Source organism: Oreochromis aureus, linkage group 14 (genome assembly GCF_013358895.1).
Source record: "Oreochromis aureus strain Israel breed Guangdong linkage group 14, ZZ_aureus, whole genome shotgun sequence".
NCBI classification, from domain to species: domain Eukaryota; kingdom Metazoa; phylum Chordata; class Actinopteri; order Cichliformes; family Cichlidae; genus Oreochromis; species Oreochromis aureus.
In genome coordinates this window covers 17,405,483-17,429,098 of record NC_052955.1, presented here as the reverse complement: position 1 = coordinate 17,429,098, position 23,616 = coordinate 17,405,483, and the positions used below count along the sequence as shown (strand labels likewise).

At 42.0% G+C, this 23,616-nt stretch overlaps 1 protein-coding gene across 5 annotated transcripts in view; it reads right to left on the bottom strand.

Annotated features, from left to right (window-relative positions):
• Positions 1-23,616, bottom strand: part of LOC116323617 (syntaxin-1A-like) — a 77,521-nt gene that overhangs the window by 28,307 nt on the left and 25,598 nt on the right. For all 5 annotated transcript variants that reach the window (XR_005608101.1, XM_031743982.2, XM_039598022.1 and 2 more), the window contains exon 3: positions 20,709-20,808. Coding sequence is in view for 4 of the 5 variants with exons in the window: in XM_031743982.2 (XP_031599842.1) it covers positions 20,709-20,808 (100 nt within the window). In the remaining variant the exon portion in view is untranslated. The remainder of the gene's footprint in view (positions 1-20,708; positions 20,809-23,616) is intronic.

Sequence of the window (23,616 nt, the reverse complement as noted above, 5' to 3'; positions counted from 1 at the left end):
CTGCGTAGTTCCCTCCTTTTTAAAGCTGAATAAATCACAACGATAAATAACAGCCAGTTTTAGCCCCACTAAACTAAAATTCGTGCTAAACATCTGCACCCAATTAGAGACAGAGCCTCAGTGGATAATTTGATTACACAGTACGAGGAATACTTCAATCATTGCTACAAGTTCAATTACTGAAATATAATATTTGCACATATCTCTGATGAGAAAGAAGCTGAGAAATGTGAAATCATCATCATCTCTTCCTCTGAAGCCAAAATGCAGATCCATATTACATGAATGCTCCTCATGGCAGTCTGGGATATCATTTTAATGATTACGAACAGTCGGAAAAGCCCACATGGATGGCAAACTGAACTCTGAAAGGGGAATGTTATATTTGGATTTTATTCACACTGAATAATACATACCATTTCATCTAAATCCTAATCAGGAGCTCATTCAAACTAACCCTCACTGATGCGATAATGCAAAAGATGGTAAACCTTTTATACACTGATCAGCAAAGCACTACAAGACTTTAATCTGCTTAACAGATGCATTTCCATATCAGCAGACATCAGCCTGTGGTACGTACAGCTCAGTGAGACAAAGCTGTGGACACACAGAGTGCTGGCTGATAACTTCAGTGTCATTTCACATACAGATTTTATGTTTTGTTTGTTTTTAAACAGCAAAGTGGGACATTTTCATTACATGGCCAGCAAACACACTGATCACCCTAAAGTCTAGCTTCAAACATATCAAGAATAAATCTGAATTTTTTTTTTTTGCCAATAAATTTTAAAAAGAAAGCCAACAATAATTTTTTCTATCACCAAAGACTTTCTTAAAGCTCAAGCCTGAAAAGCCTTTTCATGCTGAGCCTTTTACTGATCCAGACGCACATCCTTGCAGGAGATTGTGTTTAAGAAATGTCAGAAAATACCTGTTTCAGTAAACGAAATGAAATAAAACAAATTTAGAATATATTCAAACGTCTTTTTGAAGACGGTGTAATGTGATGCACAAACACTGGGCAAAAATCCAATTAATAGCAACTGAAAGATGTAGAACGAGAACCTGGGGAATAGAACCGTGAGCATGGGATCATTTTCCAGATAGAAAAAAAAAAAAAAAAACTCTTAATGGAAAGACTCACTCTCTTGAGATTACAAAAAGTAGATGTGGAAGAAAAAAAAGGGGGTTTAAAATTGTTCTTTTAAGAGGACTATGCATATAAAGTGAGATCATGTATTTTGTCCCTTCGTTTACATTTGTAAGTCTCCATTTTATAAAAGAACTTAAAGGTGGGAAAAACACAGAATTAATGCAAGTCTACCAAACCAACACTCTCCAGCTACAATAAATAATAACCTACCAATGTTTTTAAGAAAAAAAAAGAAAAAAGAAAAAAATAAAGCTCAAGTTAGAGTACCAAGAAAAGAAATAGCTACTCCACTCAGGAAATGAGCAATTGGGAACAAGGGAATTTCAAATTCACCAGTAATTGTAATAGAAACACTCAGACCCACTAGATCCTTGGTATGTGTTTGAATAAGCCTATATCGCTTGCAATTAATTTTGCTGCCAGTGGCAACAGCAAATACTGAGTTTGTCAGGGTCAAACACTAAGGTGGTGGGCTGAGAGCTTCAAGGCAAAATAACAGTGTATGTGTTATGTATGCATGTGCATACTTCTTCATAAGGCTGACTAGTTTCAGTTGTGTAGGATTGAACAGATCGCTGATACATGACATCAGGCAGCTGGGGGCTAACCTTCTGTGTCATCCCTCATTTTGAATGTCAGTATAGCAAATCTCACTATTGACAACAGCTATATGTTGTGAATATGTGTAAATAAAAAAATAAACAAATGAAACCAAAACAGACTTTACATAGATCCTCACAGATATGTGAGAACGAAAAGGCACAAGAAGCTTTGCTTCAGTATCTGGTGGAGCCAACTTGTGCCGCAATAGCTTTAACTTTTGATCAGTCCTGCACATCAGCGTGGAAGCATTTTAACCCATTCTGATCAGAATGGTCAGAAATATGATCAGAACACATTCATCTTTCAGATGGTTGGTTTCCACACATGAACTGCCCACTTCAGGACATTTAACAGCATTTCTGCTGGCTTAAGGTCAGGACTTTGACTTTGTTATTTTTCGTTGGTAATACAACTGATATGCTGAGGGTTACTGTCTTGCTGCAAAGCCTGCTGGTAAGATTCAGTTCACAGACATCAGCCTTAGAATTGCTATAATATTTCAAAATGTCCTGCTCCATCAATCATGACCAGCTATTTTTTGCACAGTTGTAGCAAAATAAACCCACACCATGATAATACTATGACCATGGCAGTTTTCATGCTGGAGTGCGGTCTTTTTCCTTTTCTCAAAACAAAGTTTTTTCATAGTAATTTCATCGGTTTATAAAACATTGTTCAAATAGCTTTCTAGATTCTTCATGCGATCTTAAGCAAACTGCAAGATGAGCTTCTTGCAGTCTTCACATACACACCACAGTTTCTTTTGATCGTTGACTCATGAACATTAATCAATGTGTGAAGGTCTTTCGTCATTTTGGAGTCTTGAACTTCAATCTGTCTGAATGTGGATGGGTGAAATCTAAACTCTTTAGAGAAAGATTTGTAACATTTTCCAGTCTGATTAGCATGAATTCCTCATAACTCTTATTTTCTAAAATGTGTTGGGATTTTGATTGTTCTTGAAATAAAAACCTTGTGTTCATTCATAAATGATTACAACTTGAAATAAACTTGTAGGCCTGAGTAACAGGTTGTGATGTGATGTTTGTGAGCGGTTGGTTGAGGTTGCTGGTAGTCACTAGGTAAAACTGTTTGCAAGGAGATACATGGCACACTAAGCCTAAAATCTCTCTGCGATTGCTTTGGCCACTTACAGATTGCTGCAGTTGCTTGTAGTTTGCATGGAAGACACTGAATTGCCTGCAAACACTCACTAACCATTCACAGAGGGTTTTTTCACGTTTGAAAAAGGGAACAACAAACCAGAGAGTGTCTGCCTTCAAAAATTGCACCTTTTCAAGCTCATGATAGTGATAGAAGCATTTTTACTTCAATCGTCTCTGTTTGAGGGCTTAATTAAAAAAAACCTTTCGTCCACACAGGTATGTAAAAAAGTATAATATTGTAAATTCATTGTTTAATTGGGTTCTATGAGTTTTAGAACTAGTAATAAAATCTCCTGATGTCATATCTATGCAGACAAACAGCAAATCTCAAATGCAGAGAACAGGACAATTGTGTAGGACTGAATAGAAAATGATGCCTTCTTCTCCTTGGTGTGTGTTTCTCTTGCTAATTAAGCCACACACAACTACTTCTGCTGAGTTTGTGATAAGACAAACTCAGGGAGAAATAAAATATATATGTAAATTTGTGGGTGCATTTCACATATCAGAAAAGCAAGCTATTCCAGCAAAAACAGACTGGCTGTATAGAGACCAGGAGCAGGAAAAAGAGCAGATGCAAAGGACGCACACATTATGTTGGATGATGTGGTCAATGGGAGGACAGTGCAAAGCTTTGATTAACAAGCAGATGAAGAAGCAGAAGAAAATATGGACATAGCTTCTGGGAGTAAGGGAATGCATAAGCTTGTTAAACCTGCATTCTTTCCAATGGGCACCGCGAAAATGCCAAGCTGCAAAGTTTGGTTGTATGACAGTCTATAAGAAAGGCTGTCACTGCTCACGTGATCTATGACCTCCAGTTACTCAATCATAAGTTTCAATTATTACTGAATACAGTGTGATGCTCAGTTTGGATTTCATGCTCTCAATTAAAGCCAAAAAGGGTGACAAGGGCGGGAACACTTTAGCGTGCACCTAATAGGGGTTTGGAGTTGACGTCACGCCGCAGTGCATTGTGGGATCGCGGCGCCATGTCAGAAGGCCACAAATCAAAACAAACATACTGTGTTGATAGCAGGACTGCCAGAACCATGCTTAAAATCAGCGCAAAAGACAAAGGGCTGTATCGCGAACGATTGCGCCCACACGCCAAGAGATGGTACTTGGAAAAAATAGCGTGCATCGCTAATGTGGACCCGTATGAAAAAAGGCAGTGGAGCGGAAACCCAGACGGCCTACCGCCGTTGTCCTATCCCGATATCTTCGCGTACCTTGTCTGTGGAGTCGGCGCATACACGGCGAATCATTTTCGGAATTATAAATTCCTGGAGGCGCACATCTAATTCACGAACGGTTGGGTACAAGGCTGTTTTTAAGCCTCCACGTTGTGAGTACTTTGACCATATGACCAAGATACAGCCAGAGGTTGCCAGCTGTGTGTTGCCATGTAAATAGTTTGCATTTCATGTGTATGTACTTGCTAAGTACATGTAAACAGATCTTGAATAAAAAAAATAAACATACTTTTCTTTTCTGTTTCATATTTCATATGCTGGTTTGCCTGCAATAATGCCAAATAATACGCTACTCCGTCAACATGACGTGGTTCTGCAGCATCACACATTAGGATGTTTTATCTAATTATCTATGACCTCAGCGCATTCAAAATAACGCTAAAAGCCTATTAAGGGAGATATGAATTTATTTAGAACTCACCGGAAAGAAAATGCCGCGAGCAAACCAACAAAAAATTGGGGATGGCAGAACTCGATATCCGCTCGTGTGAGCGCTGCAATCCAAACCTGACGTCTTCATTTAGTAATATCGGATACATGAGGTCCCTCCCGTTGCCTCCAGGAGGGGAAACGATGAAAAGAGAGCCCATTTTCCAGCTTCTTGCCTTCCCTATCGTGTGATCTAACGTTGCAACACAGCACGTACGAACCATAGCTGACGCTTCCGTGTGCTTTCTTTGGCCTACTGTCATGGCGGGAGGGGGCGTGGCCCCGCTCCCGTGACATCACGCTCCAAAGCCCTATAAGTGACTGACAAGTTGCAGTTTCTCAGTTTTCTGATCAAACATCAAAATGGGAAGATGCTCAGTTTCAAGGGCATTACTTCCCCAAAACAATGAGCGATGTCATAATGGTCATGTCCATCTTTTATTTGCAGTCTGATTGTCAGATACAAAAAAGCCTGCAAATGATTTAGTTTAAATGATGGCACAGATCTTCCCAACTTCAATAATCAATCTGAATGGAAGTTAAAGATCACAGACTGCAAGAAATTTATTATTATACCCATTTATCTTCAATGAAATGAAGAGCCTTTTAATTTGTGGATTCCCCCCCCCCCCCACTGCAGTTTAGGTTCATCGTTGTGCCCACTTGTTCACGTGTTTGCACTACTTCAGAAACTCAGAGGGGTGTGAGGTTATTAACAAGCGTGTCTCTCGGTTCTGTGTAACCATAGCAACCTCTGGTCACCTGTTCGATGAGGTCAGCTGCCAGTATTACAGAGAAAATACCATAAAAACTGAGCTTTGTTTCAGGCTGTGTGTGATGTGTTTGTATGTGTGCATCCTCTGCGTGCTCTAAGGAGTTAGATTAGATTTCCCGCTTGTGGTTACCAAACAGAGGAGGCCAAGCTGCTGAATCAAGTGTCTATTCAGCCTCATTACTGACTGTGTGAAAAGAGGAAGAGTACAGGAGCTGATGAATAAGCAGAGGGAGAGGAGAGAGGGAAGCAAATTAGAGGGCAAAACTGAGGAGTCAATTGAGCTGTGGCATCACACTCCATCCCTCTTCCAGACGCTCTCAAATGAAATCTTCAGGTCATGCTTGTTGCCATCATTAAGACTGTGTTGCTATGGCGATGTCTGCAGTCAGTCCTCTCGCCAGCTTCAGATTGTTTCAAAGTGACAGAGGGAAGGAGAGCGAGAGAGACGCTACAAGGCACGGAGAAATGTAGAAGCTCGGAGAAGAACAGTGTGAGCACATATCAAATACATGCAGGAAACGCAGGGAATGAATTTGTTTTGAAGGGTAATAAAATTACCTTTTTGCAGGATTTACACTCATGTTACTCTGATTACTCGAGCTACAATCAATTATTCACCGGAGAGCAGTCTTATGGTTTTAAGTTTTGTTGCAGTTTTTTGTTTCACATTTTGTCGTTTGTACATCTCGTATCCTGTGTTTCATCATCTTTATCTGCCGTTGTTTGTTTATGCATCTCTTTTTTTATGTCTGTGTTATTGTAACATCCTGTTTAATTTGGTAACCACTTTTTGTGCATCTTTTACTTCTCGTCTTTGCCTTTTAGCCATCTGAGTAATTTCCCACCCAGATCTATTACGTTTCCCCTGGATCTGGTTTCCCACTTTATTCACCTGCTTTTACAATTTGTCAGATTTTGTTAAAAATCACAGTAACTGTCTTTCCTTCAAACAGTTCTTTTAAGCGTCCGATGATGTTGTTGGCTATTTTAGTAATTATTGAAGCAAAGCGGAAACAAAACAGATCAGACAGGCGTGCTCAGTTAACTCTTCCCAATTTCAGTCTAGGTATTTAAGTATGTAGTCATTTACAACTTACAACACACTGTTACAACACACACTAACACACACACGTGATTTAAATTAAATTGGTTAAATAAACAAACCGTTTCTCCCATGTGTAAACACTGCAGATCTCCACTGGCAATATAAATTCATTCATTTAAAAAGACAAAAAAAAAAGCAAAACAAAACACAGGAAAAAGGAGAAAAACACACACACACGCACGCACGCACACACACGCACGCACGCACGCACGCACGCACGCACGCACGCACACCAGGCAAGTCAATGACCTTTTTCACAGATTGGACCAACAATCACAGAGATAGATGACTTAACAACCAGAACGGTGGAGATTTGAAACGCTCATTTTATAAAATCTGTTACGGGAGTATTTAGTAATATCTTAATAATAACTGTTCCTGACCAAGACATCACGTGACATATGAAACAGTGGAGCAGAACGCCATTAAGCTCATCAGGTTAGGGTGGAAATGCATACAACACAAGGCTAATGCAGTAATGCAGCGCTCCGGGCCATTTGCTGTGTGCCTTCCCCTCTTTCTCAACTGTTCCTATCATAATAAAAGGTGCAAAAAGCCCCAAAAAACAATAATGATAAACATTCAAAAACAGTAGAGAAAAGTGGATTAGAAAGAAAAAAGCAAAATGTAAAAATTTATGCCACACTTGCAATATTTTGCCATGCACAGACAATATCAGTACTGATTTCTTCAGCTGTTAGCAATAAAAAATGTAATATCACTCTAGAAATAATTCCAAAAACCTTTCCTTTAACTTTAAGCTATCAGTGTGAGACTGTTCCTGATTATCAGATTGATGATATCTCAATTAAAGCTTTGAATCAAAACGCAAACATCCTGCAGCGAGCATGTTCTTATCGTCATATCACTTTTCTCAAAGGTGATCATGAAATCGTATCATATGAACTGAGAAGAAGATCCCAGAATTCCTTCCAACATTAAGCTTCTAGCCTACATGAACTATCACAGCAGGAGTGTTTAACCCTTCATCAAAACACAATCCGTGGCTGCTCTTCACATAACATGGGTAACATGACACTGACAAGATACCAAGCTGCTTCTGTTTCCTCCTCTCTGATGCAGGGTCAATTGGTGCCATTCCAATCTCTAACTTGCAGCTATTTATCTTCTTCTTCATCTCTCTCTCTCTCTCGGCTCCCTCTGTAAATATATTACCAGTCCTTTGTGTGTTTGCTCCGCTTATTGATCGTCTAGAGTCCAGATGCCTGATGTTTCAGAGAGACAGTGTGAGCTCATCCCTCAAATATTACTGACATTTGCCTTACTCCAGAAATGCTGTCCTAACATGGATAATGGCAAACTGAAAGCACAGTTACAATTTAACCACTGAAGTACTATGCATAGAAGAAGAGTTTAAAAATAGAGCTCCTTCCTTACTTTCCTGGGTTAGATTTGAAATCCCTGGTAACCTCTCAGTCCAGACTTATTTCTTTCCTGTAACTTTCTATGTGTTACAGGAAAGAAATAAGACTGTGTTTGGAGGAAAGAGAAAATGGCAACTGCACTCTTCATTCTGTTTTTTTTTTTTATTTGGTACTCTACAATTTACGGCACTTCTCATGTGTAAATGAGTGAACACCATCAATAGCTCCCTGGAGAGCTCGTCATAAAAATGATTCTGAATGATACTGGGCCTGCCCCCTGCATCGCTACGACAGACGACTTTTCTCTTTTCCTTCCAGCACGGTCATTCATAACAACTATAACGCATTTGATTTTCAATACAGTCAGACAGTATGTCAAAGAGAATATGGGTCTTTCTATAAAGCTGTTGGGGACTAGTGCTGTGTATGTGAAAAGGTTGCAAGAAATCAGAAATGCACCTTTATGACTTGAGAAGCTCTACAGCCAACTCCTCATCTTAGCTTTGGTTGGACTGGTTCCTACTTGTTCTTACAAGTAGCATCTAATGTAGCTGCTGCTAGCAGCAGACCAAGCAGGGTCTTTTTTAGTCAGGTGCCCATACGGACAAGCCAAATGCCTTCATTCAAAAAGTTTTATGGTCAGACGAGACAAAGACTGAGCTATTTGGCTATAATGAGGTAAGTTTAGAGCATGGTGGTGGTAGCACCATACACTGTTCTGTTTTGTTTCCAGTGGTACTGGTATATTGTGGATAAATTAATAAAGGAGGAGGACTACCCCCAAATTCTCAATGTTTGACCACTTGCTAAGCAGACTGGTCAAATATTGATTCAGAATTATGCCAGAAGCTTTTTTAATTTCTTCCAAAAGCATCTTATGAAGTTGCAACTTGCTAAAGTCATTAAACATGTTTGCTGTACAGTCATTCCACTCTGGAAAAAGAACAGTTCAAAGAAATCATTAAAAGCCCAAAGATTACTATTCATTCATTTCCACGATAAGTGGGTGTACACTTGTGATCACAACCGTAAATCAGCTTATGATGCTATAACACTAATCCTGGAAATCTAAAATTTTCAATCTCAGAACTCAGTTTAAATGAATATGTCATACACTCTGTGCTGCAAGAAAACACTGGTCATGTTATCTCTTTGGTTACCGCTCACTGTAGAGCACATAACCTCATTATGTCTCTGCTAACAAACCATTTCCTTCTCTCCAAGAGCCTCCCTTTGCCCTGCAACATCTTCCAAGATGATACGTCAGGGTTATAAAGAATTAATATGGTAATGATATGGTCACTTTGAAACTAATGGAGATCAGACCACTAACCCTGCACGGCATCGCTGATCTGGCTGTACAGTCGAGGACAGAAGGCACTCAGACTGATTTATCCCTGTGTGAATACGTTATCTTACCACCTTTGACCTCCATTGTCTCTTAATGTGTCCCTATTCTTGGACGCGATAGTCCACACTACAATAACCTCACTTTCATAGAGATGTTATTATTCAACAGTAAAAAGCCATGTCTTCCGAGGCTATAACACCACATCAGCTCAGCTCAGACATAATGAGGGAGACGTAAGAGAAAAGGAAACAGTGATAAAAGAGAGAAACACAAAGAAAAAGACAGCTGAGGGAGAACAAAGAGAATACAGAAAGCTGGGGGAACTTACACAACACTTTCAAATTCTGGTTGAGGGTGGAGGAGCCTTGGCAAACAGCACTCCGAGGGTGGGAGCAGACCAATAACTGACTAACTAGAAATAGTAACACTCACAGGCTGCAATTAAAACAAGCATCTCCAGTGCTGTGAGTTGAGGACTTTTAAGATTCAGGGGAAAGATGCTCTTTACAAATTGGAGGCTGAGATGTCAGAGGGTGCAAACGCGTAAGTGGCTGGAAAAACAGACTCAGAAATGTTGTCAAATAACCTCTCAAGTATCAGTGTTAAAGGGCAGATTCTCTGCATCCAAGTGCAGATAAGTGTTTACTGCTTTATTGTGTTTCTGAGGTGCATTTAACAACTGTACCACTCGTCCTTACAGTTATATTGTAGGGATAACATCCCCAGCACATCACAAAATATGTATAAAAAATACCAATGTGAACACTGACAGAATAGACCGAGTCCCTCCGTTTACATAAATTTCAGCTAATGAGTTTGAGTCTGGCGTTATGATTCATGCAAAACTCTCCAGCCAGGAGATCTAAGAGAAAACAAACATTTAAAGCCCCTTCGCTGGTGATCTGCTAGTTTTGCATCAGTTTTAACATCACTTTGCTATCTGTGATAAAATATTCACCACTGCTTTTGCATGGTCAATAATGAACCTTGTTGCTAAAAGTTGTTTACTAGTGAAGCACCACTTCAAGGTCTTACACCAGGCTGTCTGTCTCAAATGGTTTTAATGGACAGATGAGGAAGGCATGTTAAGTGCACTAGGATCAATCATTCTTCAGTCCTGGCACACAGTCGCTGCTCAGGATTCCTCCAAACACTTTATGGCTTCCTGTGTCATCTAAGTATGGCTTGAATATATTCTCCCTGTGGTGAATGGCGTGGTTGGGATGGTCTTCAACTTTCCCAACTAGGTGTGTCCAGTGATCATCCACAATGTGCTCCACTTGTGCAAATATAAACAGGATAAGCACAAACAGAAAATGGACAGATTGGTAATCTTGAGATTTACTTCTATTCCAGACAACCCAGACACCTGAAAAGCCAAGTGCTAAAAAAAAATTAGCCTGAAATTGTTATTTTTTTCCCTTTTTGAGCCCTGTGTCTAACAACTGGTTAGTGCAGCTTTCTGCACTGTTACAAACTGAGCAGGTCAGCTACTTTGCTTCTTGTCTTTTCAAATACAAGTGGATGCAATTAAAATGGGTGCTAGTAGTAAAGTACAGTAAGGAGAGAGAGGCATGGATAATCCAATCCATGCCTCAGTTTAAAAATCAGCAATTAAATGATTCAGATAATGAGAAGGAAACATTAGCACTGATTTAGGGTGTAAAATCCTTTGCATTTATGATGAGTCACTGCTGCTAATTGCTACATGAATAAAATCTATCATATATGTCCAAGATGCTGAACAGTAAGCACTGGCCATCCTCTCCAAAGCTATACACACTTGACATGTAACGAATAAAGGGTTAAAAAGAAAATGCTGAGGGATTTTCCCAGCATGTCAAAGTGAATTTTACAACTGTTTGTAACCGTCTTTGTTTAATGCATCGGGTTGTGACTGGCAGTTTCAGGATCTGCTAGTTGGTCTCAAACTCCCCCTTGAAAGGCCGGGACTTTCCCTGGACCAAGCATCTCCCTTCAATTTGACTGACTTACTGAGTATTATTTAATAAAATCACTCAGTTAATTTAATGCTGCTGTTTGGACGACCTTTTTTAAATGGCTTTACCAAGCCATGAAAACAGTAGCAATGTACTGCACATAGCCTACGATGGAAAACAATGTCGAGCTGCAAAAACTGGTATTATATTTGACAAGTTTCAATTTAATTCATGTTTAAACTAAATGGGTGTATACTTTAATTGAAGCAGCATATATGGAGCTTGTCACACAGCATAAAGAGGCATGAGAAATTAGAAGGAAAGCAAGCAAACACATCCATGTGTCAAAGCACAGTAGAATCAAGCTCTGCTCAGCATCAGCCGAGCTAAACACCTTCTGTAAACATGCACTGTAATCTATTATCAGCTCGTGAACACACTTTAACATTCAGCAGCAGTGAAGCGAGCAGCAGACCATATGAATGGTGGCTTCCAGTTTCCACAGCGGGCGGTAATGCGTTACTAGAAAACATACAATCTCTGAAAGCTACTGATTATCATCCATAATAACCACAATGTCTCAGTGTCACAAACCCTAATCTGGATTAAAAAGGTGCTTTAAAAACACCTGAATACTCCCAACTCAAAATAACTGCATGCCTCACTGTATCCTATAAATTTCACACTCTCCCATTGTGTGGAGGATGTGGATGCAGCTGTGTAGGAAAAGTAATGAATGCTGACCTTTGACCTTTTGTTATATATTCTACCTCACTGATCAAAAAATGAGAAGCTGTGCCCAACAACCAGTGCAACAAGCTAAAACAAATAATGCAATCATTTAATGGCGAATGGAAAATCAATAATGTTTCTAAATTTAAAATGCATTTGCAGCTTCTCTTCCTGCATTAGAGGAATGCACTCATGAGAACATATGGGCTTAATACACATTATGACACAGATGATTACGGAATCCATCATCATTTGTGAAACTTCTACTATTCTACACAGCTGCAGAAAACAGTCCACACAAACACACAAATACATAATTAACCACAAACAAGCTTTAAAAAAAAAAAAAAAAAAAAAAAAAAAAGCACACAAACAGCATACTGCAATTCCCCAGAGGTAATTTTCTGTGCTTCATTCAGAGGGGTGGATAAACTGAGATATGGGATAATGTGTAATGCAGGGGCGAAAGTAACACCGCAAAGAGGCTACATGCATGACAATATGTGTGTGCGTATGAATGTAGGATCTAAGCCTGTGGAGATCTTGAGGAAACATCTCGGGCAGTGAAAGTTTACAGCGAGCAGAAGGGGAAGAAGAGGAGGGATTCGGGGTTGTGAAGCTGGCCAAGTGGGCAGCTCCTGGGGAGATGTGAAATGTTTTTGAAGCCATGGTGGAAGCACAAATAGATTAATAGATCTCGCTATTAAAACAAACAAAAGTAAATAATCTTACATATTATATAGTACTTCATCAGTAGCAGCAGACTGGATAAAAAAAATGTGTCAGTGCTTTTTCTCTCTCTCTTTCAATATAACGCACAACCCACTACACCCATTTAAATGCTTAGGCCGCTTTATTAGGTACACCTTGCCCTTACTTTTACTTCCAGAAATGCCTTAATTCTTCAAAGCACAGATTCAATGAGCTGCTGGAAACATTGCTCAGAGATTTTGCTCCATATTGACATAAGAGCATCACACAGTTCCTGCAGATTTTTTTGGGCTGCACACCCATGATGTGATTCTCTCACAAAGCTGCACTATTGGATTCAGATCTGGTGACTGTGGAGGCCATCTGAGTGCAGTGAAGTCATTATCATGTCCAAGAAACCAATTTTAGATTATTTAACCTTTGTGACATGGTGTGTTATCCTGTTGGAAGCAGTGATCAGATGATGGGTTCACTGTGGTCACTAAGGGATGGACATGGGAGCAGCAATGATCGGGTAGACACTAGAGTTTAAACACTGCTCAACTGGTACAAAGGACAATATCCCCCACACCTTTACACCACTACAGGGCCAGAACCGTTGACATAGGGCACAATGGATTCATGCTTTCATGCTGTTTAAATTCTAATCTAACCATCTGAATGTTGCTGGAGAACCTGAGACACAACAGATCAGGCAACATTTTTACAATTTTGGTGAGCCCGTGCAAATTGTTGCCTCAATTTCCTGTTTTTAGCTGTCACTAGTGGCACCCAGTGTGTTCCCTTTCAGTCGATTCACTCGGTACAACACATAAGTATGGGATATCACGCCCTCGCGTGTCCTGGCTGAAGAAACCTTTATTCACGCCTTTAAGGCAGATGACGTGTGATGACACGCGCACGGCCCCGCCTGCACATATAGCCGCTGTCATCACAGTCATCCCTCAGTTCTTACGCTCTTCACCTCGCTGAGAACACCTCTGCTGAGTTGGGCTAGCTAGCTGCTGCTAGTTAGGTCCGTTGTCTGCCGACTTGAACTTAGCTTAACTGCCCCTGTTGGTGTTAGCCTCCACCGCCCAGTTGGTGTGTAGGCTGCCCGCGGAGCGCTAATTTCAAGTTTCTCCTGTGCAGCGTTTCGCTTTGCGTTTTGGAATGGACTCCAAACCGAAGCGAGCAAAGCAGAAATCTTCTGTTCGCCCCTGTCCTCAGGGATGTGGTTTCTGTTTGCACGACACCGACCAGCACGATGCCTGCCCTGTCTGCCTGGGGATCGTCCACGCTAGGAGAGCGTTGACGGAGCCCGAAGCCTGTGCGTTTTGTTGCCAGCTCCAGCGCTCGACCCTGGAAAGACGGGTGACGTTTGTGGAAAAAGTGCTGGGACGCTCGGCTGTCGCACGGCATGACCCTCTCCTTTCCGAGTCCGAAGACGAGGATTTTCCGGTCGATGTCCCCACAATTAGCTGGGCTGACCACATGGAATATGTTGACGGGTTAGCCGATAACGAGCCGGAACCATGCAGGAGCGCTGACGGGCTTCAGCCTGGGTTGAAGTTGCAGTTGCAGTTCCGGGTCAAGCCACCTCGTTTCCAAGGAGTCGTAAACACGACTGTCAACACCGAGGCGGCCATGATACTCAGTGAGGAAATAAAGGCGCTATTGCAGAAAAGAGCAATACGAGTGGTCCCCGCTTCGGAGACAGACAAAGGTTGGTACAGCCGCTATTTTGTTGTTCCGAAAAGAGGGGGAGGGCTTCGTCCCATCCTCGACCTGCAAGTCTTGAACACGTATCTACGTACGTACAGGTTCAAGATGCTAACACTCAGACAGCTCTTGAATGCAGTCGGCCCGGGAGATTGGTTTGCGACAATCGATCTAACAGATGCTTATTTTCATGTGGCTATACACCCGAAACACAGGCAGTTTCTGAGGTTTGCATTCGAGGGCGTAGCCTACGAATACCTAGTGCTGCCATTCGGGCTGTCGCTCGCTCCTCGCACCTTTACGAAATGTGCCAAAGCAGCGCTAGCGCCCCTCAGAGAGAGAGAGAGAGAGAGGCATCCGCATCTTAGCCTACCTAGACGACTGGGCTCTCGTAGCTTGCTCCAGAGAGCAGGCGGAGACACAGCTGTCACTGGTTCTGTCACACATTCAGACACTGGGGTTCTCTGTGAACTTTCAAAAGAGCTCGCTAATCCCGACTCAGCAGATTTCTTTCCTCGGTTTGGAAATATGCTCGCTTTCCAGCCACGCACGTTTGTCGGAGCACAGAGTGGCCGCGTTTCATCGCTGCCTCGCTCAGTTTCAGCTGGGACGCAGACTGCGTTTCCAGATGATATTACGCTTGTTGGGCATGATGGCATCTATGATCGCCGTAGTGCCACTTGGACTGTTAAAAATGAGAGCGTTTCAACGCTGGACTCTCTCTCACCGCCTGTGTGCATCGCGTCACCTCCGGAGGAGGCTGCCGGTAACCGCATCTTGCATGCTAGCTCTCCGTCCTTGGAGGGAGCCCAGGCTGCTGCATCAGGGCTCTCGGATTGGGAGGGTGTCGTTTCGCAAGGTGGTGTCCACAGATGCTTCCCTAAGAGGGTGGGGAGCGCTGTGCAAGGGTGCATCAGTGAGAGGGATCTGGTCCGCAGCTCAGCGCCAGCTGCACATCAACCACTTAGAGCTGTTAGCAGTGTTCTTAGCTCTAAAGCATTTCCGTCCAGTCCTGGAGGTCCAGCATGTCTTAGTCAGGACGGACAATTCAACTGTGGTGTCTTACATAAACAGGCAGGGAGGAACACACTCTCTTCCCCTGTTGAAGCTGTCTCGCTGTCTGCTGTTATGGTGCAGTGTTCATTTTCTGTCTCTGAGAGCCACCCATGTCCCGGGCCACCTGAACCTGGGGCCGGACCTTCTCTCCGGGGGGGGGGGGGTCCTCTGGTGAGAGAATGGAGGTTACACCCTTTAATAGTGGCTCAGATTTGGGATCTATTTGGCAAGGCGCAAATAGATCTTTTTGCTTCCAGGGTAAATACTCACTGCCCCCTGTTCTTCTCCATAATCGACCATGATGCACCCTTGGGTTTGGACGCGCTAGCGCACCAATGGCCAGACGTGCTCCTGTATGCATTTCCCCCAGTGGAAATGATATCTCCAGTTCTAGAGAGAATGCATCGGCATTCCCCCTCTCTGATTCTAGTGGCCCCTTGGTGGCCCACAAGGTCGTGGTATGCAGAGATAATCAGCCTGCTAGCAGCGAGTCCTTGGCAGTTTCCTCTCCGCAGGGATCTCCTCTCTCAGGCGGGAGGAGAAGTGTTTCATCCGCGCCCAGATCTGTGGCGCCTCCATACTTACCTGCTGAGAGGCTAAACTTGATTGCGAAGGGTTTGCCACCTAGTGTGATAGCGACAATTCAGAACGCTAGGGCCTCATCTACTAGAGGCTTGTACGCTTACAAATGGGGAGCCTTCGAGCAATGGTGCCAGGACTGCCACACTCTCCCATTTCAGTGCTTTATTGTGGATGTTTTGACATTCCTGCAGGAGCTGCTGGATAAGGGCCTTTCATTTTCGACAATTAAGGTTTATTTAGCAGCTATATCTGCTTGTCATATTGGCTTTGACGGGGTGACACCAGTGCACATGCCCTCGCCATACGTTTTCTGAAAGGGGTTCGCCGGCTGAGACCCGTGCTTAAGTCCAGTGTCCCTGCTTGGAACTTGTCTTTGGTGCTGGAGGCCCTTTGTAGCCCCCTGTTTGAACCCATCGAGTCTGTGGATATGAAATTTCTTTCATATAAGACTGCATTACTTCTCGCTTTGGCTTCGGCAAAGCAAGTGGGTGACCTTCATGCGCTGTCCGTGCATCCCGCCTGCACACAGTTTTCTCCTGATGGCCACAAGGTCGTATCACGTCCAAATGCTGCCTATTTTCCCAAGATCATGCCTGCATCTTATAGCTCAATGGAGTTTGAGTTGCTGAGCTTTTGCTCCCCTCCTTTTGCATCTGAGGAGCAGAGGAGGATGCATTCTCTTTGTCCAGTGTGTGTGCTACGCACCTACATTGAGCGCACTCAGAATGTGCGTTTATGTGACCAGCTGTTTATCTGCTTCGCCAATCCAAATAGAGGTAGATCTCTGTCCAAACAGAGGCTGTCCCACTGGATTATAGAAGCTATCTCACTGGCATACGGCACCAGAGGTCTTGCTTTGCCCCACGGGGTGAGAGCTCATTCCACCAGGGGGATGGCAACCTCAAGGGCTCTTTTTAAAGGGGTGCCTGTAGCTGATATTTGTGCGGCAGCTAGTTGGGCATCACTGCACACTTTTGTGCAGTTTTATCGGTTGGACGTTACAGCCCCTTCGGTGGCTCATACTGTCCTTTCTGCTGGGTCTACCACTCACTAAGGAAGTGGTGGCCCGATTCCGGTTCGGTGGCTGCTCTGCGGGGCGTGTATATATATATGTCCCATACTTGTGTGTTGTACCGAGTGAATCGACTGAAAGGGAATGAATAGTTATGTCTATAACTTCTGTTCCCTGAAGGAGAGGAACAAGGTACAACACAAGATGGCCCCACTGAGCAGTTTGGCTCGGTGAAGAGCGGCTATCAAACTGAAGGATGACTGTGATGACAACGGCTATATGTGCAGGCGGGGCCGTGCGCGTGTCATCACACGTCATCTGCCTTAAAGGCGTGAATAAAGGTTTCTTCAGCCAGGACACGCGAGGGCGTGATATCCCATACTTATGTGTTGTACCTCGTTCCTCACCTTCAGGGAACAGAAGTTATAGACATAACTATTCATTCTTCTGATACTGTAGCCGATCTGCCTCATGGTTCGACATCTTCTGCATTCAGAGATGCTTTCCTGCATGCCTGGATTGTAGCAGGTGGTTATTTGAGTTACTGCTACCTTTCTGTCAGCTTGAAGCACTCTGGCCATTCTCCTCTGACATCAACAAGATATTTTCACACAGAACTGCCGCTCACTGGATATTTTCTCTGTAAACACCCGTTTTTATGTGGGGGGGAAAGCAACGGAAGCTAAGAGTCAAGATTCTTGGATGAGTAAAAAAATACTTGTGCTAGAAGAGGAAAAGAAAAGGACAGACTCGCTTATTATGCATCAGCAAGGAGGTAAAGTTTGATTTGATGGGAGGAACCATCAGAAGTAGAACTGATTCATCTTACCACGGGGGAGGAAAAATCAGTGAATATCAGCAAGACTTTCCATTTTCGATACAGCAGTGAATGAGCGTAGGTCTTGCATGCATTAGATTTCACAATGAAATGCCACTGTGCAATTACTTTTGATGACACACTCCAGCAGAAACAGGGAAATGTCAAAATCACAATTAGAACCACAGCAGCCAAAACAAAAAATGACGTTTTCACACAGGCACGCACAACCACACTCACACGCATATACACATGCAGACCTTATAATGGACGGATAAACGGTGAAATTGGATAAAACAATTCTGTTCCCATCAGGATGAATTTAATCTCCGTTTTGACCCTATGGTTTCTCATTAGGTCAACATTTCAGTTTTACTAAGACTTCTGATCATGAAATAGCAAAACAAATCTATTTCACATCATAAGATTAGCATCTATTATGATGGAAATATCATTAGTTATTTTAGTGCTAATCATTTAGGGATCCCACCGGCTATTATATGAAGACTTAGCCAGGGACAATGTCCAAAATTCTGAGCCAGCAGATATCCACGCCAGCACATCATGTTTAACGTGACGGGCATTTTTATGAATGCAGATTAATTTAAAAAGCTGCTCCAACACTAAACTGTTGTGAGAAGGTGGTTTTGAAATTGAATTTCATAAATGTGTTCCTTCCTTTGTGGAGGACTAAAAGCAGACTGCAAATGAAAAAGAAAGCCTCTGGTTCCAAAATTCTTATCCAGTGCCTGTTTGAAGAGATTAAGTGCCCCTTCTTCTTCTATCAGCTGTTCCCTTTAGGGGTGGCCACAGTGGATCATCTGCCGACATCTCACCCTATGCAAAGCATCCACGTTTGCCACAGCAACCTTCCTTCACTATATGCATGAACCTCCGTGGTCTTCCTCTTTTTTCTCATGCATAGCAGATCAGTCTTCAACATCCTACTTATCATACTACTTATTAAATTTAGTCATGCCTCAGGTCCCAGAAACAGATAATGTAAGGAAATGTAACAAGAAACACTGATGTAGGGAAACTACTGCTAAACAAAAGCAGTAATATGTAAAATTTTGATTCATACAGGAAAGAGTTGCACAAAAACACACAGGGTATAAAAATCCTACTCAGCAAACGAATGAGCGTCCTGAATGTACGTAACAGGTTATTTCAGTTGCCGTCAGTGGTCGCAGTGCAATGGGTGGAAAGTACAGATCATAATGACCTACCTGTAATGAACAACCCTGACATTTACATCAATCGCTGATTGATGTACGGTTCTTTACCATTTATCAGGAAGGCGCACACACACACACGGCTCTGATTTCATTCACAGTCATTTCAGTCAGGAAATGACCTGCAGGAGAATTTGTATCATAAATGCAACACCTTTCCTCATTGCTGCTCCGCTCATTGCGTCCATCTGCACGCTCGGGACAGATAAAGGGCCCATCTGATGCCTGCCGCTGCAAGCACATCGATACATTTGCAGGCAGGAGGGGAGGCAGGGAATTAGTGAGGTAGAAAGGAAAATTATTAGTAGGAGGTGTTACTAGCATGAGTAACATCCCCCTTGTGAGAACAGGGGTCAAGATCAATGCCCTGACATAAAATCAGACAAAGAGGTGATGAGAAATGAGAGATTGTGGAGCAAAAAGACAGCAGGAACAATGGATTGAGTATCCAGCACAGACTGAACAAAAGCAATGTAAAGAGGGGCACAAATGGGCAAAGAGACAGCAGAGAAACTGGGAAGTATGAAATATGGTTAACAGCAGCTGAAAAGGAAAATGTAGCACTAAAGAGTGATGGAGACAGAAAGCAGAAAATTGGAGAAAAATGGAGAAACGGGAGCGTAAGAGATTTCACCGTGAGGGTATAAATGCCCCAAAAGCAGAGAGAGGACGGATTGGTGGAGCGCTTTGAAACACTTTCAAGGTCCTCTGACTTTTACTGAAGTCTCCAGTCTGCAGACAGCCTTTCTTGCTCTTTCTGACAAATTGTTCTTTATTTCCTCAATTTCTTTTAAACGACACAGTCATTTTGCTTCCCTTTGTTCAGTGGATTCTGCAACGATTATCCCGCTTTTGGCTGCCGTCGTACATTAGACGGCAAACTGTGACTTTTGGCTTTCTTCTCTTTCTCCTTTCCATTGAAAGCTTCTCTGACTCATTACTGAATCACTGCAGTATTAAACATTGATGTTATCATTAAACAGTGATAGGTGAAAACAAGGGGTCAGTCGTGTCTCAGACAACGTAACCTCGGCTGAATGAATCAAGAAATGAAGTCATGATGAATCAATCTTTCTGGAAATAAGGGAGCAACAAATTGATGGGTAAAAAAATTAAAACCAACACAACATTAAGTGATTTGGTAAGGTTTGTTTTTAAGCCTTCAAAGCTAGGTTGAGATCTGAGGATGGTTTTGCACAAACGGTCTCTACCTAGCCCTGTGGTCCGGCGTATCCTGTGTCTCTGCACTGGCATATTCTCCATTTCTTTTGATGGTTATTTCCCCGTTAATGTTAGTTTACATCAGTGTGATTGCTACTGCACATGGCCTTATCCTTTTACTTTATTGTGGGTCCCTTTTTTAATTATTAAACTTGCTCTAGTGGTGGCAACTCTTATTTTATGATTTTGGGTGTAGGTAACAAGTTTAAAGGTTTGTTGAGGAGATGAACTCAGGAGTTCTGGCAAGCACAAGTGAGAAATAAACCTCTGTGGATAATAAAAACCCATTCAGATTCTGGATAAATTAGGACTTTGGTTAAAAGAATATAAGTTATAGTTTCACCTGAATGGCAATTCCTAAGGCAGTCGAGTCCTATCAGAACAAAAATACAGTATTTCTGAGGCAAGAGTTACCCTGAGTATGTCATTTTAAAGAGCTAAACACTAGAAAACAGAACAGACAAAACAGCCTTACTCTCATCTGGGTTGGGTGAGGCAAGGATGGCGCTGTGCTTCCTCTTCACCTCTTCAACTTTCTCTGCCAGCGATTCGATAAAACCCCGGATCTCTTCCACCTGTCAAGAGAGCGAGACAAAAAAGATGCTTTAGATCTGCTCCGTAGCAGGAAGCACCTGTGACCTGGCAGATGCTGTGAAGACCACAAATATGAAAGTTTTTCCAAGTTCATCCAGCCTCAGTCATCATTTCTCCATGCAAAACTGGATGATGCTCTTATTTACACCCTGGTTAATTCTGACACAGATTTCAAGATGTGTCTCATTTGTTATCCGGGTAACCTGCTGCTATATGCAGCTTCCTACGCATCTTACAGATACAAGAGTGCTATCGACAGCGAATAAATGGAAATGAATGCCTTTAACCCAGTCATTAAACACATTGACGAAAACTGATCGTTGAAGTGCATCATATTCATTTCCTCCTTTGAAATCCACTGAGGTTCAGGACTGATATTCTACCCCATCACCTCTCGCCTATACTTCCTGCTGCCTGTCCGCCAGCTGTGCCGTCTCTGGCTCTTGGTGACAGCTGGAAGATCAGCAGGTCACATCTGTCAGTGACTTCATCAATCTCTACTTTCATCTCAGTCCATCATACTGCTGATCATTTTCTCCTCCTTTACACCTGCTCTGCTACAGGCCAGCCTATCCCCCTGCCATTCTTGTCTTCATTCATGGTCATTTCCTCGCACATCTCTCTGGCTTGGCTTTTTAACTGTAATTCCATTTTTCCTCTGTCACTTTTCACAGCTCTACTACAATCCTGAGATTTCCTCTTCTCAGCCCCGGTGATTATTCGCCAGTTATCTCTTTAATTGGCTTCTGATTGGCTCTGTTTTTTAATAACATAATTGGCTCTGAAAGACAACTGGGAGAGAGACCAGACACTGCGGCTGGCTCGCTTAGGTGAATGCAGAGTTAAACGTCATAGGAGGGAAGAGAGCAAAAGTTAAAGATGTAAGAGAGTGAGAAAGGACTGGAGAAAGGAAGACGCTAAAGCGAGTAGAAGATGAAACCACTTTAAGTTGCCTCGGTTTAGAAATCATGCGTTAGTGAGTCATGGCACATCGCTCTGCTCTTATAAGGCATCAGATAAATTTTATTGGTATGAGAGAAAAACATGATCAGACGAGGCTGAAAAGCCCACAGATGTGTAAAAACAAACTGATACACGTTTACTTGGAGGGTAGCTTTGCAATTGCTTCTGACTTTTTGACCCAAGACATTTGTTATTATTCTCTGTATCTTGTGCAAATGTCCTATTAAACAGCCTTAATCCCCAGCTGAATATTGCAGTTATTCATTAATTTTAAGTTATTCTAGTGTAAAAGTCTCATTTTTATCTGGTAAGGAGAATGATTAGGAGCCTCGAGGCCACAGCGAGTCTTTCTTGCTTTGGCTCACTTCATTCTTGCATCATCAGGTGAAGCATAAATGGGTTCTGTTGCACAATGTAAGAAAAGTAAGACATATTTTTTGACAAATAGCTGAAGATGAGGATCTTTTCTCTGCCTTTTCTTTTTTTAGCTCACTGTAAGGCACTTATTTTCTCATAATTATCCATATCTAAAAACATGTTTTTCAAAACTGTTCATAATTTCAAATATCAGCCTCGTCTACTACCTATCTTTAGATCTTCAAGTTAAACTAGCTTTCTACAGCATCACAATTTAGATTTAGTTGCCTCTTAGAGTAATGTTTGCCCTTGAGTGCAAAAAGAAATTCCACAATAAAACGTTGTTTCCCTCAATTGTGTGCAGTACAGAATCCATCTAAACGATCTGATACTCCGACAACGCCAAAGCAGATTAAAGCTTCAACATACGGCACACAAATGTATTCAAACACTTGGTGTTGTTGAGCAATACATGAGAAAGAAATGATTTCTTTATAGCTGCAGTCTAATGATTCACATACTGTGCAAGTCTTGAGCCACCCATCACGTCTCTATGTTTCTTTAGGAGAATGAAAAATAGGAGAAGCATGCACACATATGGAAACACAGAACATAAAGAAAAAACAGCTGTACAATTCAGCTAAACTTAAGTTGTATTACATAAGAGCTTACTCATAATCAAATAGCTCTTCACCTTCCTAAAAGTCATTCCAAAGTTCATCTTGACACCACCAGGACAGAGCCTCCACTGTGTTTTGCAGATGGCTGTAAGCACTCACTGTTGCAGTTCTCTCATGACCTCCTGGATACATATAGACCCCAATTTGAACCAAAATTTTCAAAGTTGAATTCATCACTCCACTGGACAGTTTCCTGAGTTTTTTAAAAGCACACAGCGTACACAATGCGGAAAAGAAATTTTCAGTAGCTTCTCTTTTGGATATAAATTTACTGGGAAAGAAAAAACACTGTCGAACTGTTATCTTTGGTATTTTTCATAGATTCAACTAAACAAATGAGAACAAGTGATGCATTATTGTACAGGCTGCTAGTAACAAAGAGTATAAAGATATCATTTAAAATTGGCTCTTTCCCAAGTTATTTTTATACACAACACTGCTTCATACCTTGAGACTTCCGTTGTGGTTTGGCATACAACCAAAAAAAGAAAGAGAAAAATATATTCCTATGAAGATGATACAAGATACAAGGACTGGACTGAAAATAAGCGAGGAGCAGATGATGTCTAAAGAAAGACCTTGAAAAACTTCAGAAAGCCTGAAAACTATTCTTCAAGGCAAACCCGTCTCCTTGGAAGCAAAATATAAAGAAAGGAGTGGCTCAAGACTTTTACACAGTACTGTAAACATTTATAAAAGTGCGTATCAGAAAAAGCTTGCAGGGAAAAACTGCACTGCTGATTTTCAATTCAATTCAATTCAATTCAATTTTATTTATATAGCGCCAAA